Genomic DNA, 12,376 nt, shown 5'->3' with positions numbered 1-12,376 from the left:
TCTGGAGAGCTTGCTCACTGGCTAAGTTAAAGAAAGACTACGTCAGACGACCAATATAAACGTCGTAACGTAATTAGCCAATCAGTACAGTAACTTCAGGGTGACTCACTGTCAATAAGGAGCTTAAGCAAAGGACGTTTTTGAACGACTCACGTCAACCGGAAGCGAGGCCCAAGTAACAGCTCATTTCAGGCTACACTGACGCGGACAATCGTGTAACAGTAGTTCCTCATTTCCCCAGGGATAGTAGAGTAAGCAACGTACACGAGCGCGCGTGGAAATTAGCCATCCTCGTCTCTCCCCACCTCGTGCGTGGCAATTTACACGCGCATTTGGGTATTTCCCTCTTTCTGTTATCCCTTAGGACGTGAGCGACTACTCGTAGACAACCTCGTCCCCAGGGTCTTCTCGTTTTCCAATATGGCGGAGACTACATTCTAATTTTGAATAGGTCGCTTGACCATTCCGAGCACTCCGTTTCGTCATGTGACTTATACCTTCCTCCTAGAAAGGCTGTAACAACTGTTCGCGGTTGAAGTGATCATGAATACTTACGGAAGAATTTCGGCATGGCAAAACAATTTGACAAAGATGCAGTTCACTGTGTATTGATGATATGTTTTAGCGCGGAGGCGGAGATGATTCAACAGAATTCCCTTCTGACAGTTTAAGAGCATTTGAACCGCAAACCGCTCTAAAAGGAAAGGAAAGTCACATGACCAAACGAGGCACTCAGATTTGGCACGTGAGCTAAACAAAATTCAAGTGCGATCGCTGTTGTTATTCGAGGTGCTAACAGTTAAGTGATTTCAATATTGAGGAAGAGTTGTTACGTCACGATGCCATGGTAGCAAATTTTCTGGATCTCAACAAACCGTGGTCCTGCATATATGATAGAAAAGAATGAAATAATTGACATGTACTACTTTCCTCTTCATGATTGCACTCAGCAAGAACAAAACGGTAGCCCATGATTTTCTTCCATCGTTTGACAATGCAAATGGCCGTCTCTGTCAAGAAAGATTGTTGAGATTGAACAATTTTGCTACCATGGTAACGTGACGTGTCACTTCTCCTCTCCATAGTAGTATTTCTGATAAATGTCCTTTTTGACAAACCTTTGTGCTTTGTGATTGGTTAAAACCCGTTTTCTTTTGGTCTTTAGCCAACTCTCCCACTTCCGGTACCCAAGGCAGGGTCTTCCTCAGGTTCCCCCGTTGTCAGCCCCAAGACGTCACCGGTGAAGCCTTCTTTTGGAATCGAGAAACTCCAGGTACTTTGATTTAGGTTAATTTATTTATGAGAATCGAAGTCGCTGGTGTGAATAACAGCAATAGATTTAATTATCCTTTCCCCTTATGGGGACTTTACAGGGATAACAAAACAAATAATTTAAATGGAACGTAACTTGCTTAAGAATCCCAACAGGTAAGAGGCGAACCAGTTGGCGATTTTACAAGCGTGGCAGAGGATTTGAACTCGGGACTACCGAGAACTAATCCAGCTAGCGATCAGGGTGGGACTTGAACTCTGGGATTCCGGATTACAAGTCCAGCATTTTACCGCTCGTCCACGCTGCCGTGGAGTAAATTTAAACCAACTTCAGAGTTAAGACTAACTGTGATTTGTTATTGTTAGAAATCGCTTGCTTTTAACCCCGCCATGTGTAGACCGGGAGCGACCCCACCCAAGAAAGTACCCGAAGTTACTGCGGCTTCATTTGATTCACCTGCTACCGTCACCACCCTGGAGAGTGCAAACAAGGTACAGTAACACATTCACTGTATTATGCCAGTCTTTAACTGGATGTGGTAGCATTATAAAGAGTGTGCAACTTGCAAATTCAAAACCACGTAACCCCAAGAAAAGTTTTGATTACATTTCTCAAAGTCATTAATAATTCATAAAGAAAATACAAAGGAAAATAATGTTTAATAATTGTTTGGAAATCAGATGAAAAACTGCTCATTTTTGCATCCTTAATTTATCCTTCTAAAATCATTTTGTTTGAGAAGTAATATCAAGCATTCGACACAGTGTTTCATCAACAGATGAGACACCTCGAAGTTCGTCAAAAATACTCCGCTGCGCGTCGTATTTTCAACTCTCTTCTCGGTGTTTCATCCGGTAATGAAACACTGCGTCTCATGCTTGATATATTACTTGAAACGACACTGTCGGAAATATAATTCTAAACAGTCCCTTCGTTTACCGCCACTTGGTTTGCTGAATTAAATAAGCGCCGGTTTTCCGAGCGGTAGACCGCTCGTTCAAACTCCGGCCGTACTAACACTCAAGGTCTTTAAACTGATAACTGAGGAGAAAGTGCTGCCTTTGCAATGACATCTGCAAACGGTTAGACTTTGTAGTCTTTTCGGATAAGGACGATCGGTAGGCCTTTGCTTATAGCCTTGAACATACAATACATTCTGTGAGATGTTACAGAACTCACGCACTATGTACCCACGCACTTTTCGTAAAGAGTAGTGGACGTAGTCCTGAGTGTTGTGGTCTGTCTCAAGTTCACACTCATATAAACGGGCATTATCACTCATTTCATTCATTATTTGTAAACTGCACCATAAGCAGTCTGGCAAAGTCCCCCAACCAGTGTTGTAAATTATCCCTGAAAAGCCCTGAAGGGAGTGGATAATAAAATATTCACAATTTACAATTACAATTAACAAGTCAAAAGCTAACAAACCCTTTATAATCATTATTGTAGTTGTTATTCTGAGAGCGGAACGTAAACTTGGAATCGTATTTTTTTTCCGTTGTTGTCGTTCCTCAGGATCGCGCGAAAATTCAAGTTAAAAGACGCCCTCCAACACGCCAGGCACGCCGTGCCGCAGCTGCGACGGCTAGCGCCAGTGATGATACTCTTTTCGGAACTACTCCAAGTGACGTAGCAGGCGCGAGCGCGCGGTTGTCTTGGCCGGGTGGATTGTCCCCTTCAGGAGGATTGGGGAAGAGCGAAGTGGATTCTGGGCCACGGCCACCAAGAACTGATACCAGAGACTCGGATATGAGTGATGAGTTCTTTGGTTTTTCGGGTTCAAGTTCTTCAAAGATCAACAAAGAAGACACATGGAAACCTCCTCCCATTGACGATCCTTTAGCAGGGGGGCTTTTCTTCGCATCTGATTCGAAACCGAAAACTTCCAAAGTTGATGACCTTTTCGCCGACGATTCAGATTCTTTTTCCGTCTCGAGTGATAAAACGAACAAAGAGCCTACGGTCGTAGAAAACTCAACGAGCTCTGCTAATGATGATGATTTGTTTTCTACTAGTAACGCAAAGAACAAGGCTAAAATTAAAACAACAGAACCGTTAGGAGGGGACGATATATTTTCTCCTAAATCTCCGTCAGGAGAAGATATTTTTGGTCCGATCAACGACAAGAAAACATTTCAACCAAAGTCAGAGATAAAACCAAGCAAACCTGTACAATCAAAGACTACCTCTCCTCTTGATGATGATGATCTGTTCGAGTCAGTAAAAAAAGACGATAAAAGCGTAGTAAACGCAGCGGAGACAAAACCTGCGGACAAGGAAACATTACCTATTCCAGATGCAGGGTTGTTTCCGTCGAGCTCAATAAAACCTGAAATCAAACCTGATAAAAAGGAAACCGAAAAGCCCACTGCGGATAAAAAGTTTTCTTCTCCCCTTGGGGAAGATGAAGATTTGTTTAGCGTGAGTGCGCCAGTCAAGAAAGATATAAAGCCATCAAGGGCTGAAAAGAAGGAAACCGACAAGCCAAATGCGGATAAAAAGTTTTCTTCGCCGCTAGGGGAAGATGATGATTTGTTTATCGTGAGTGCGCCAGTCAAGAAAGATGTAAAGCCGTCAGGAGCGGAAAGTGTCACTAAGAAAACATCAAGTCCAGCAACAAGTAAGAAGACCACGCCTAAACCCAGCTCTATTCTTGACGTAAGTATATATATTTTTGCTTAATTCACTCCTAGCTGTGCGCGTTCCTTTTTAAATCAGTTATCTTAAATCTTCGCTCCTTTTTGGCCTCCTAACGTCTTATCACTACAGGACTGAATTCATGAGACTAAAACTTAAGAACCGCCCTGCACAGCGTAATAAGAACGAGCGCAGAAATTCCATACTGATGACGTGTCTTTACCCATATCTGGGTAGTACTTCTGATTGGTTAAAAAAATTTCCCTCTTAGCTCGACCAGTGAGAAGCTCTACCCATATCTGGTTAATGACACAAAATACAGTCATTTTCATTGAGAGTGCGCACTGGAGAAAAATGGCCCTTTCCAGTTCCCATATCGGCTCGTTTTCTGTCCCCAGTCCTTCCTGCCAAGTCTTAACTCTACTCAATGAAAAATAGTCATTTGGGAGTTTAAGCAGCGACTTTCACGAGCGACGCACGTGAAACGGAAGTGACGTTTTGAACTCTTCGGCCGTGAGATTGAACAAGTTCTTGGACAAATCGTCTCTTTAAGAGTAAAGACACTTAGCTATACAAATTTGGTAGCGTAAAGGCTTATTTAAAGAGAAAAAGGCTAACTTCCGGTTGACGTGCGTCGCCCAACAACGTCGCTGCTTGAACTCCCTATTTCTAGCCTGCGTGACAGACGCAAAAAAAGAGGAAGAACGCAAAAGGGAAATGGTGGAATCATTCTCCCCCAAATCCCCTCTCCCTTTTCCCTCCCCTCCACCCGGGCAAAAGTCATTGCCTAATTTCAAACCGAGAGGTACTAGGTCGAGTCCGTTTGTTATGGGATAAACTGCACGAGACCCACATAGTCAGAAAGAGCACAATGAGGTAAGAAACGTTCTCAAGTTTGGTGTTTATCGGGCCTGTATCTAATGAGATACAGTCATTCAAAAGCTTATAAGAAATATATGGACGTCTGAACGGTGTGTCTTATAAATTTTCAGGTTTATAAATAGCTGTATCTTCCTCCGTTTTGGCCTGATTGACACCAAACTTGAGATTTTTCCTAACCTGAATGTGCTCGTTCTAGCTTTTTGGGTCTCGTGTTGTTCATCCCGTAATTAACGGACTCGTACCCAGCCCTGCTCGGTTTGAAAATAGGCAATTGTGTTTTATTGATGCTTGTCACGTGGGCGATGTAGTTTTAATTTTTGGTAGCGCCAATTGGTTTGTGGCTAAAACGCATTTCAAGGCTGTGGCAAACCAGAATTAGCCGGCCTCGTGTTTATGGTGTCACGCAATGTTTCTCAACCAGTTCTCATGAAACACACTCGTGTTTCTATATTGAATCTTACCCGTATGGTGATGTGGGCCAACCTCGTCCTCAGTGTCTTCTCGTTTTCCATCCAGGGGACGAGGTTGGATGAAGGTAATTAGTTTCGTTGGTGTCAATTGGTTTACAGCTGAAGTAATATTTGGTAGCGCCAATTGGTTTGTGGCTAAAACGCATTTCAAGGCTGTCGCAAACCAAAATTAGCCGGCTTCGTGTTTAAGGTGTAACGCAATGTTTTTGAACCAGTTCTCATGAAACACACTCCTGTTTCTATAATTAATCCTACCCGTTGTTGGTCAACCTCGTCCCCAGTGTCTTCTCGTTTTCCATCCAGGGGACGAGGTTGGATGAAGGTAATTATTTTCGTTGGTGTCATTTGGTTTTTAGCAGAAGTAATTGATATTTTTCAATGTCGTGATGTGTCAAGAAAATCCATTAGAGACAAGTTGGGGCGAAAGGTGTAAATGTGGTATTGTTTTTTCGCATTTTCTTTTAATAGTTCCTGTTTCCATGGATTTAAAAGTTAACTTTGAGATCGAAGAAGTTGCCAATTTGCCAGTAAAAAGAAACCAAGCAACTATAAAAAGCAAAGCCATGATCGAATAGATGAAAAAGTCTGAGTTTGTTAAAAAGAAAACTAAGACTGTTGCTTCTACAGTCAACTTTCTCTAAGACGAACCCCTTTGAGATCGGTACCAAGTGTCCCTCTTAGAGAGATGTCCGTCTTACAGAGAATCAAATAAAGGAGGTAAAGAAAGGCAGGAACCAACTCTAAGTGTCCGTTTTCCAGAGGTGTCCGTTAAAGAGAGTCGACTGTATGCATACACGAAGTTTAAATTTCTCAAAATAGTTGTGTCAACATGCTAATTAGAATATCGCGTCGTTTTAATTCAATTTAATTTGGCATTTTGTTAGAACTCGCATGGTGCATATTGCGTGCAAAACGCCATAGATATAAATTTAAATTAATTTCTTTGATGAATTGGCAATGCTTTTCGTCTGAACAATGTCGCGTATTTATCTTCAATTAATTTTCTTCATGCACTAACGTAGTTGCCATAGAAACTTAAGGCTGTCACATTAATTTTCTATTTTGTTTTAAACGTTTAAAGTTATTAAATTTTTAATGTGCCACTTTATCGGTGCAGAGCAGTAAAATATTTTGATGCCGTCGTCAAGTTTCTAGTCACGACCGAATTTTTTCACCCTTAATTTTTGGCTTGTGAGGAAATTAGTGCAATAGATCATTTAGCTAAAAATAAAGCTAGTATTAAAACACTTTAAATACAACTCCAAATAGCCAATACTACAAACTGGCTGACTGAGGCCACGTCTACTCGAATCCGGATAGTTTTGAAACGGCAGATTTTTTTTTACACTAATCGACCTTCCCTCTATACGAAACCAGTGAATCTGCTCATCGAAACCGCATCTTTTTGAAACCGCTCTGCAGCGATCCACCGATGTAAAAAGGAAACGGAAATTGCATGTAAGCGAGGCTGAACAGCCATTGAAGAGACTAGTTATATAGATGCGGGCAAATTGAAAGCGTCTTCAGCATGACAAAATAATCATGAAGAAAACAAAATTAATGGTCACAAATCTTGTGCATCTGCGAACTGCAATAACCCAGCCCTGTGTACCAGAGGTATTTTCTCACGTGCGGCGATCCAGTAGGGGGGGGGGGGGGGGGGGGGTAGGGCCCACGCCGGGGAAAAAAACGACGTGAAAGATATAATGGACGGCGGATCAGGTTGATTTTCATTTCTGTTCTCACATTTTGCAGCTTTACGGCCTCTGTAACCAATTTTTCTAAACAATTTTCCCGCCGAAGTAACGTTAAATTTTACTCGTGTGTAATTTTTTTTTTTCTTCGTCCGACATTTTGCTTCATTCAAAGGCTATCCATCCTCGGTCACATGGAACTTCCGGTTATTTCTTGAATCGGTGTAGCCTGCGACCGCAGGCGTATTTCCGGTCGTCGCCTCTCTCACCCTTCGGAAAAAGAGGATTCCCTTTTGTGGGGCGACGTTTTTATAATGTCGGAGGGTAATGGACAGAGGCTATGATACGTCATCAACGTAAGATCAATTCATTAGTTTTACTTACTTTGCTGTTTGTAGGATGATGACGACAACTTATTTTCAGTGAAGAAAGTGGAGCCCAGGAAGCCGAAGAAGGTTAATAAACCCCTTGGAGACGATGAATTGTTTGGAGATTCTGGTGACATCTTTAGCGATATTCCAAGCAAACCCAAGGACAAGAAAAAGAAGAAGTCTGCAACTACTGCCCCGGCAAAGGACGATATATTCGCTGATCAATCAGCAGCTGGTAAGCTGATATTTTCTTAAATTTGTTTTACTTTGGTGAATTTGTTGAATATCGTAATAGATGCCCACTCTCAAATAAATGCCTGTTGTCTAATAAACGCCTACTCTACAATATTAAGTTTTCTTAGACGCCCCTCTCTAATAAACGCCCCCTGTCTATCAGACACCCCCCGTGATAATTACTCCAAAATACTAGGCTGAAAAAACAAAAAGAAGCAAAATCATTCATGTTATCTACTTTTTGAGAAATTTATCTCCTGAAACTGCGCTGAGAAGTAGGCCAAAGTTTTGAAGAATTGACTTAATGAGGAGATAAGCTTTTTAAGAACTTAGAAATAATATTTAAGAATTATCAAACAGTTATTGAATTCGGTTTTCGTATGATGTGAAGAATTATGCAGATAAAGGAGAACATTTGAGGTGGATAACAGCCTCCGAAATGTGTATAATTCTTCACATTATATCAGCCTCGTTAAGTAATTGTTAATTGTATGACTAGAGATAGATTTAACGGCCATAAACTTTTTCTGTATATTAGGAGATGAAAAATCGATTAAGAAGACAACTACAAAAGCAAAAAAGAAACCCGAAAAGAAGCCATCAATATTTGACGATGACGTGCCAAGCATATTTGATGATCCGCTGAATGCAACTTCGAAATAACAGAAACAAGGACAGCTTACAACATAGTATATGCCGCGAGTAAAATTTTTACATGTGGTGTACTTACATATTTTGTATTGAACTGAATATTTCCAGAACTATATTTTTGGTACTGTTCTTTCGCTCATCAGGAAACGCCCTAATTTTTAACGAAGTTAAACCTTAATTCAGGCTCTATTTTTGTTTCGCTTGGCGAATAGCACTAAAGAATGTTTTAGAGCTGCTACAATTCGTCTTGATATCAGGTTATAAGTGATTTAACAGAGTCAGTGGTCCTACAGACCCTTTTCTAAGCTGTTTGTGTAGAGTTGATCTAGACTATACTCTATTTTAAAAATAGGCGCTAAATCTTTCAAAACCTCATTTGCGTTTAACTGTTTAAGAACTAAAATCTTCCCTTGACCAAATGTATACTATCCAGAATCCTTTGACAGACAAGGAAAATCTCTTTTGGATAGTAAAATTCCTTATCCATCCTCTAGTTCAAACCAAAGTGGTTCGTTGCAATATCCTTTACAACCCCGTCGTCTACACTACGGGCAAGAATATCCCAGGGGTTAAGCAGATGCGTACTTTTTTCTTATATGAGTAAGATTGTTGCATGGCTACGAATAATTTTCGAACTGAGGTTTCTGGTTAACTACCCACCTACCCCGCCCCCTAAGTCAACATTAAAACTTACTTCTCACTTGGTGTAAAATTGTGACTTCGACGGTGGGGGGTGGGGGGGAATGGTCAGTTACCCAGACACCTCAATTAATCCTATTTTTCTTTAGTCTCCCTCGCAGTCGTTTTTTGGGATGTTACGCAACGTTGCGTGACATCCCAAAAAGCTTCTGCGAGGGAGACTAATTTTTCTTACTCTTTTGAGAAGCTCCTGGCCGAAAGCCTAAAATGTAGCTAGTATAAATAACGCCAAGGAGGAAACGCTTGCATAAAACGTTAAAACCTTTGTTTTAATTTATGCAATCCTGGTTCCTTTTGCAGGCTGTACCACAGCATTCGTCATTGTAACCTAGACTTTTGTTAATAATGCACATTTCCTTGTTTCTTTAAAAACGGAATATATTATAGGTCAATGAATTGAAAATTTTATTACGAGATTATCCTCACTTAAGCTACATCTTCCGCGAAGATGCAATTATGATCCGTCGTAGTGAATTAATCCCATTACTGTGTATAAGATAACGTAATGTGATTGCCAATAAATCAACAAAGAAGCGTGTTAAGATTGTAGAATGTAAACAGCACAATAAGAAAGTGGTGCTGACGAATTTTAATTGAATGGTTACAACGCAGACATGTTTTTACAAGATTAAAAGTTGAAAATATGATTCACTGACTCCTTACGGAATAAGTCTCTTTTTCCTGAATAAGTAATTTTAACTCTTGGAGATTTGATGGTCCCGGATGAAAGATTAACGGCGAAGTCGATGATAGCAGACGGTTAAACACTAGCCTGCGTAGCTGGCAGTATTGTGTGGGTGCGAGATTAAAGTTTTGGCGGCGGAGCCGTGTTCCAAAAAAAAGGAGTAGGGACGGGGCGGTTGAAATACCGCCGGTATTTCTCGCGGCTTCGCCGCTCGTGACGGCTCCGCCGTCAAATCTCACTCGACTATATTACAACGGCTCCGCCGCCAAATCTCACTCGACCACTACACAATACCGCCAGCTACGCAGGCTAGTTAAACACTAGCCTGCAAGCCAGCTCTCTATTTGGTGAAGTCACGAGAAGTCACGCGACAGCAGCGCGCGCGAAAAGACACCCGACTGCGTGGGGCGGGCTTTCTCTTTTGCTTCTCGCTTCGTTCGCCACAAATAGAGAGCTTACGCGCGGGCCAGTTTACTACAAGGAGAAGGTCCGTTCTTCGTGTGAACTTGTCCTTCTCAGGATTATTCAACCCTCGTCACTTTCCCCAAAGAGTTGCAATTTAGTTCCGTTTAGTTTATTGTCAACCTCTAGCTGTATTAATACTGAATTACTGGTTGCCTGCCCAGTAGACAATAAATTATAACCCTAATACTCAAATATCAAGTAGGGACTGGGAACCTGACTTTGACTGCGGCGGTTTCTCGCGTTAATATTCCTACCAATTAGTTCCCTATGGCAGGTCTCTACGACAAGATGGATACTGTTTGGACCGGCCGTATCTGTCCGTCTTAGAAAGTTGTCTCCCTTATGGAGATTTAAAGAAATTGAGTGAAGAGCGACAGGCAACGTCGGCTCACGTGGTCTGAGCGAATTCTCTGACGTCACCGAAATGCATGACCGTGAAGGCCTGGGAAAGACATCGCAAAAATCCAAACATCTTTATTTTTTTTCAAATCTTTCCCATAAATGCCATAAGAATTATATAGACTTTTTTATTCCCTTAATGAACAGAAAGTTCGGAGACTGTCAATGGATCAGCATGTACTTTCTCCTCACCGTTCACTGTACCTTAACTATGTCACTTAGGTTTTAGGAGAATCTGTTCTTTCGATCATGAAATATATTAACTTGGTGATTATCTTCATTCTCATGGCTTTCCCTCAGTGTTATTTTAAGAGGAAACTAGATTTTGCCACTTTTAGGAATTAAAAGGGTGCCAGAGGTGTTTTGTTTTTGAAGTGCATTTTCAGAGTGTTTGGCTCAAAATCAAAAAGCAAACAACCTTATTCCATCTATTTTGCGCAAATATTATTTGTCATATTTGTTTAGTGGCGGGAGCATGAAGTGTAATCCTAATTAACTCCAAAAGTATATTTGAAAATTGTATTTATCTTTCATACAGGAAATTAAAAAATGCTGGAAATCGCTTTCTCTACGGATATCTCTTATTTACAGAAATGACAACAACTTCTCTTTATCAAACATCCAGAACAAATAAGAAAACCATGTATAAAGAGGCAAATTATTATCAACAATTAGTTATTTCCATCAATGAGCTGAATTTTCTAACAACTGCGATCAGGAGCTGCAACATAGTAACTTGATGAAATACAGCCGATGATAAAGGGAAGCATCATCGGAAGAAGCACGGGGAGGGGGGGGTAATCAACAAAGTGTTATACGGGGAGGCTCCGCCTAGCCTGACTATCAGGCCTTCCTAAGGGGCTAGGGGAGAGGAGATTTCTCTCCCTTTTTCGCTTCCCTCCTTCCCCTTTTCCCCCAGAATACTCAGGCTAGGCTCCGCCGCCTAGCGCCTGGAGGTCCCACCCTGTACCCTTTTTATATACTATTTTTGACAGAAAATGTACCCCTCTCGTACACCTTTTATTGACAAATCGGCCATTTCCACATACCTGCTTTAGAACTTTGTATCCCTTTTAACTGCCGTAAATGTACTATCTTCAAATTATGAATACAAACTGAATCACAACGTTTTCTCGACTTTTTAAAACCGAAATGACAGATTTTCCTATCCCTTTATATACATCTACTTGTAAAATCTCTACCCTTTCATATACCTGAAGCCTGAAAATGGTACTCTTTTCTGACGGAGCCTCCCCGTATAGGCTATTATAGGAAGTATCTTCCGCCGCCCCCCCCCCCCCCCCCCCCCAAGTGTCGTGAGGTGAGTTCCGGCTCTTGGAGGCCTGTGCGGTCGGCCCGTTAAGTAAATATAAACAAAATTGATTTTAACCCTTCGTGGAGGTTGCCATTTTTGCTACGAGGTCACGGCTTCCGGCTCTTTTCAGCAGTTGATCAACGACGTATGCACTTCAAAGCACATGGCTTTATTTTGTGAAAGACAACCTGTCTTGCTCATACGCAATACTAGACACACCCTTTCTTCTGTACCCCCTCCATACGCCCAGTTTAGAACGCTTTGTACCTTTTAACAGCTGTAAACACACCGTCCTTTGAATTTGTCACTAAGCCCGAAAGTGTTTTGCTTCAAAAACTTCTTACCGCTATTATTATAGGGAACGTGTAGAGGCAACAAATGAGAATTCAAATTTTGATCTTAGGATTTAAAGGGTTAAGTGAACCGGCGCGTCAACCGGCCACCGTCGAAATGTTTATTGTGCACTTATATGGTGACTTTATTTTTTGAAAGAAGCCTTAAAATGGTTAATGCAGCGATGAGAATAATCAGAGCAAACTTAAATTTGTCTCGTCAAGGAGTTTTATGTATGTTATTAGATTAATTACAGCCTGCAGAT

The 12,376-nt window shown here is 41.3% G+C and overlaps 1 protein-coding gene across 1 annotated transcript in view; it reads left to right on the top strand.

Moving 5' to 3' along the window:
- LOC140949858 (uncharacterized) overlaps positions 1–9,561 on the top strand; it is a 32,205-nt gene extending 22,644 nt beyond the window's left edge. Inside the window, exons 27-31 of the mRNA XM_073399003.1 lie at positions 1,166–1,273; positions 1,639–1,764; positions 2,792–3,934; positions 7,358–7,565; positions 8,103–9,561. Coding sequence (XP_073255104.1) covers positions 1,166–1,273; positions 1,639–1,764; positions 2,792–3,934; positions 7,358–7,565; positions 8,103–8,227 — 1,710 coding nt within the window. The 3' untranslated portion in view covers positions 8,228–9,561. The remainder of the gene's footprint in view (positions 1–1,165; positions 1,274–1,638; positions 1,765–2,791; positions 3,935–7,357; positions 7,566–8,102) is intronic.
- Positions 9,562–12,376: the final 2,815 nt, after the last annotated feature.

This window comes from Porites lutea, chromosome 10 (genome assembly GCF_958299795.1).
Source record: "Porites lutea chromosome 10, jaPorLute2.1, whole genome shotgun sequence".
NCBI classification, from domain to species: Eukaryota; Metazoa; Cnidaria; class Anthozoa; order Scleractinia; family Poritidae; genus Porites; species Porites lutea.
Note: the sequence above shows the minus strand (reverse complement) of the source record. Positions and strands in the feature narration are given on the sequence as shown.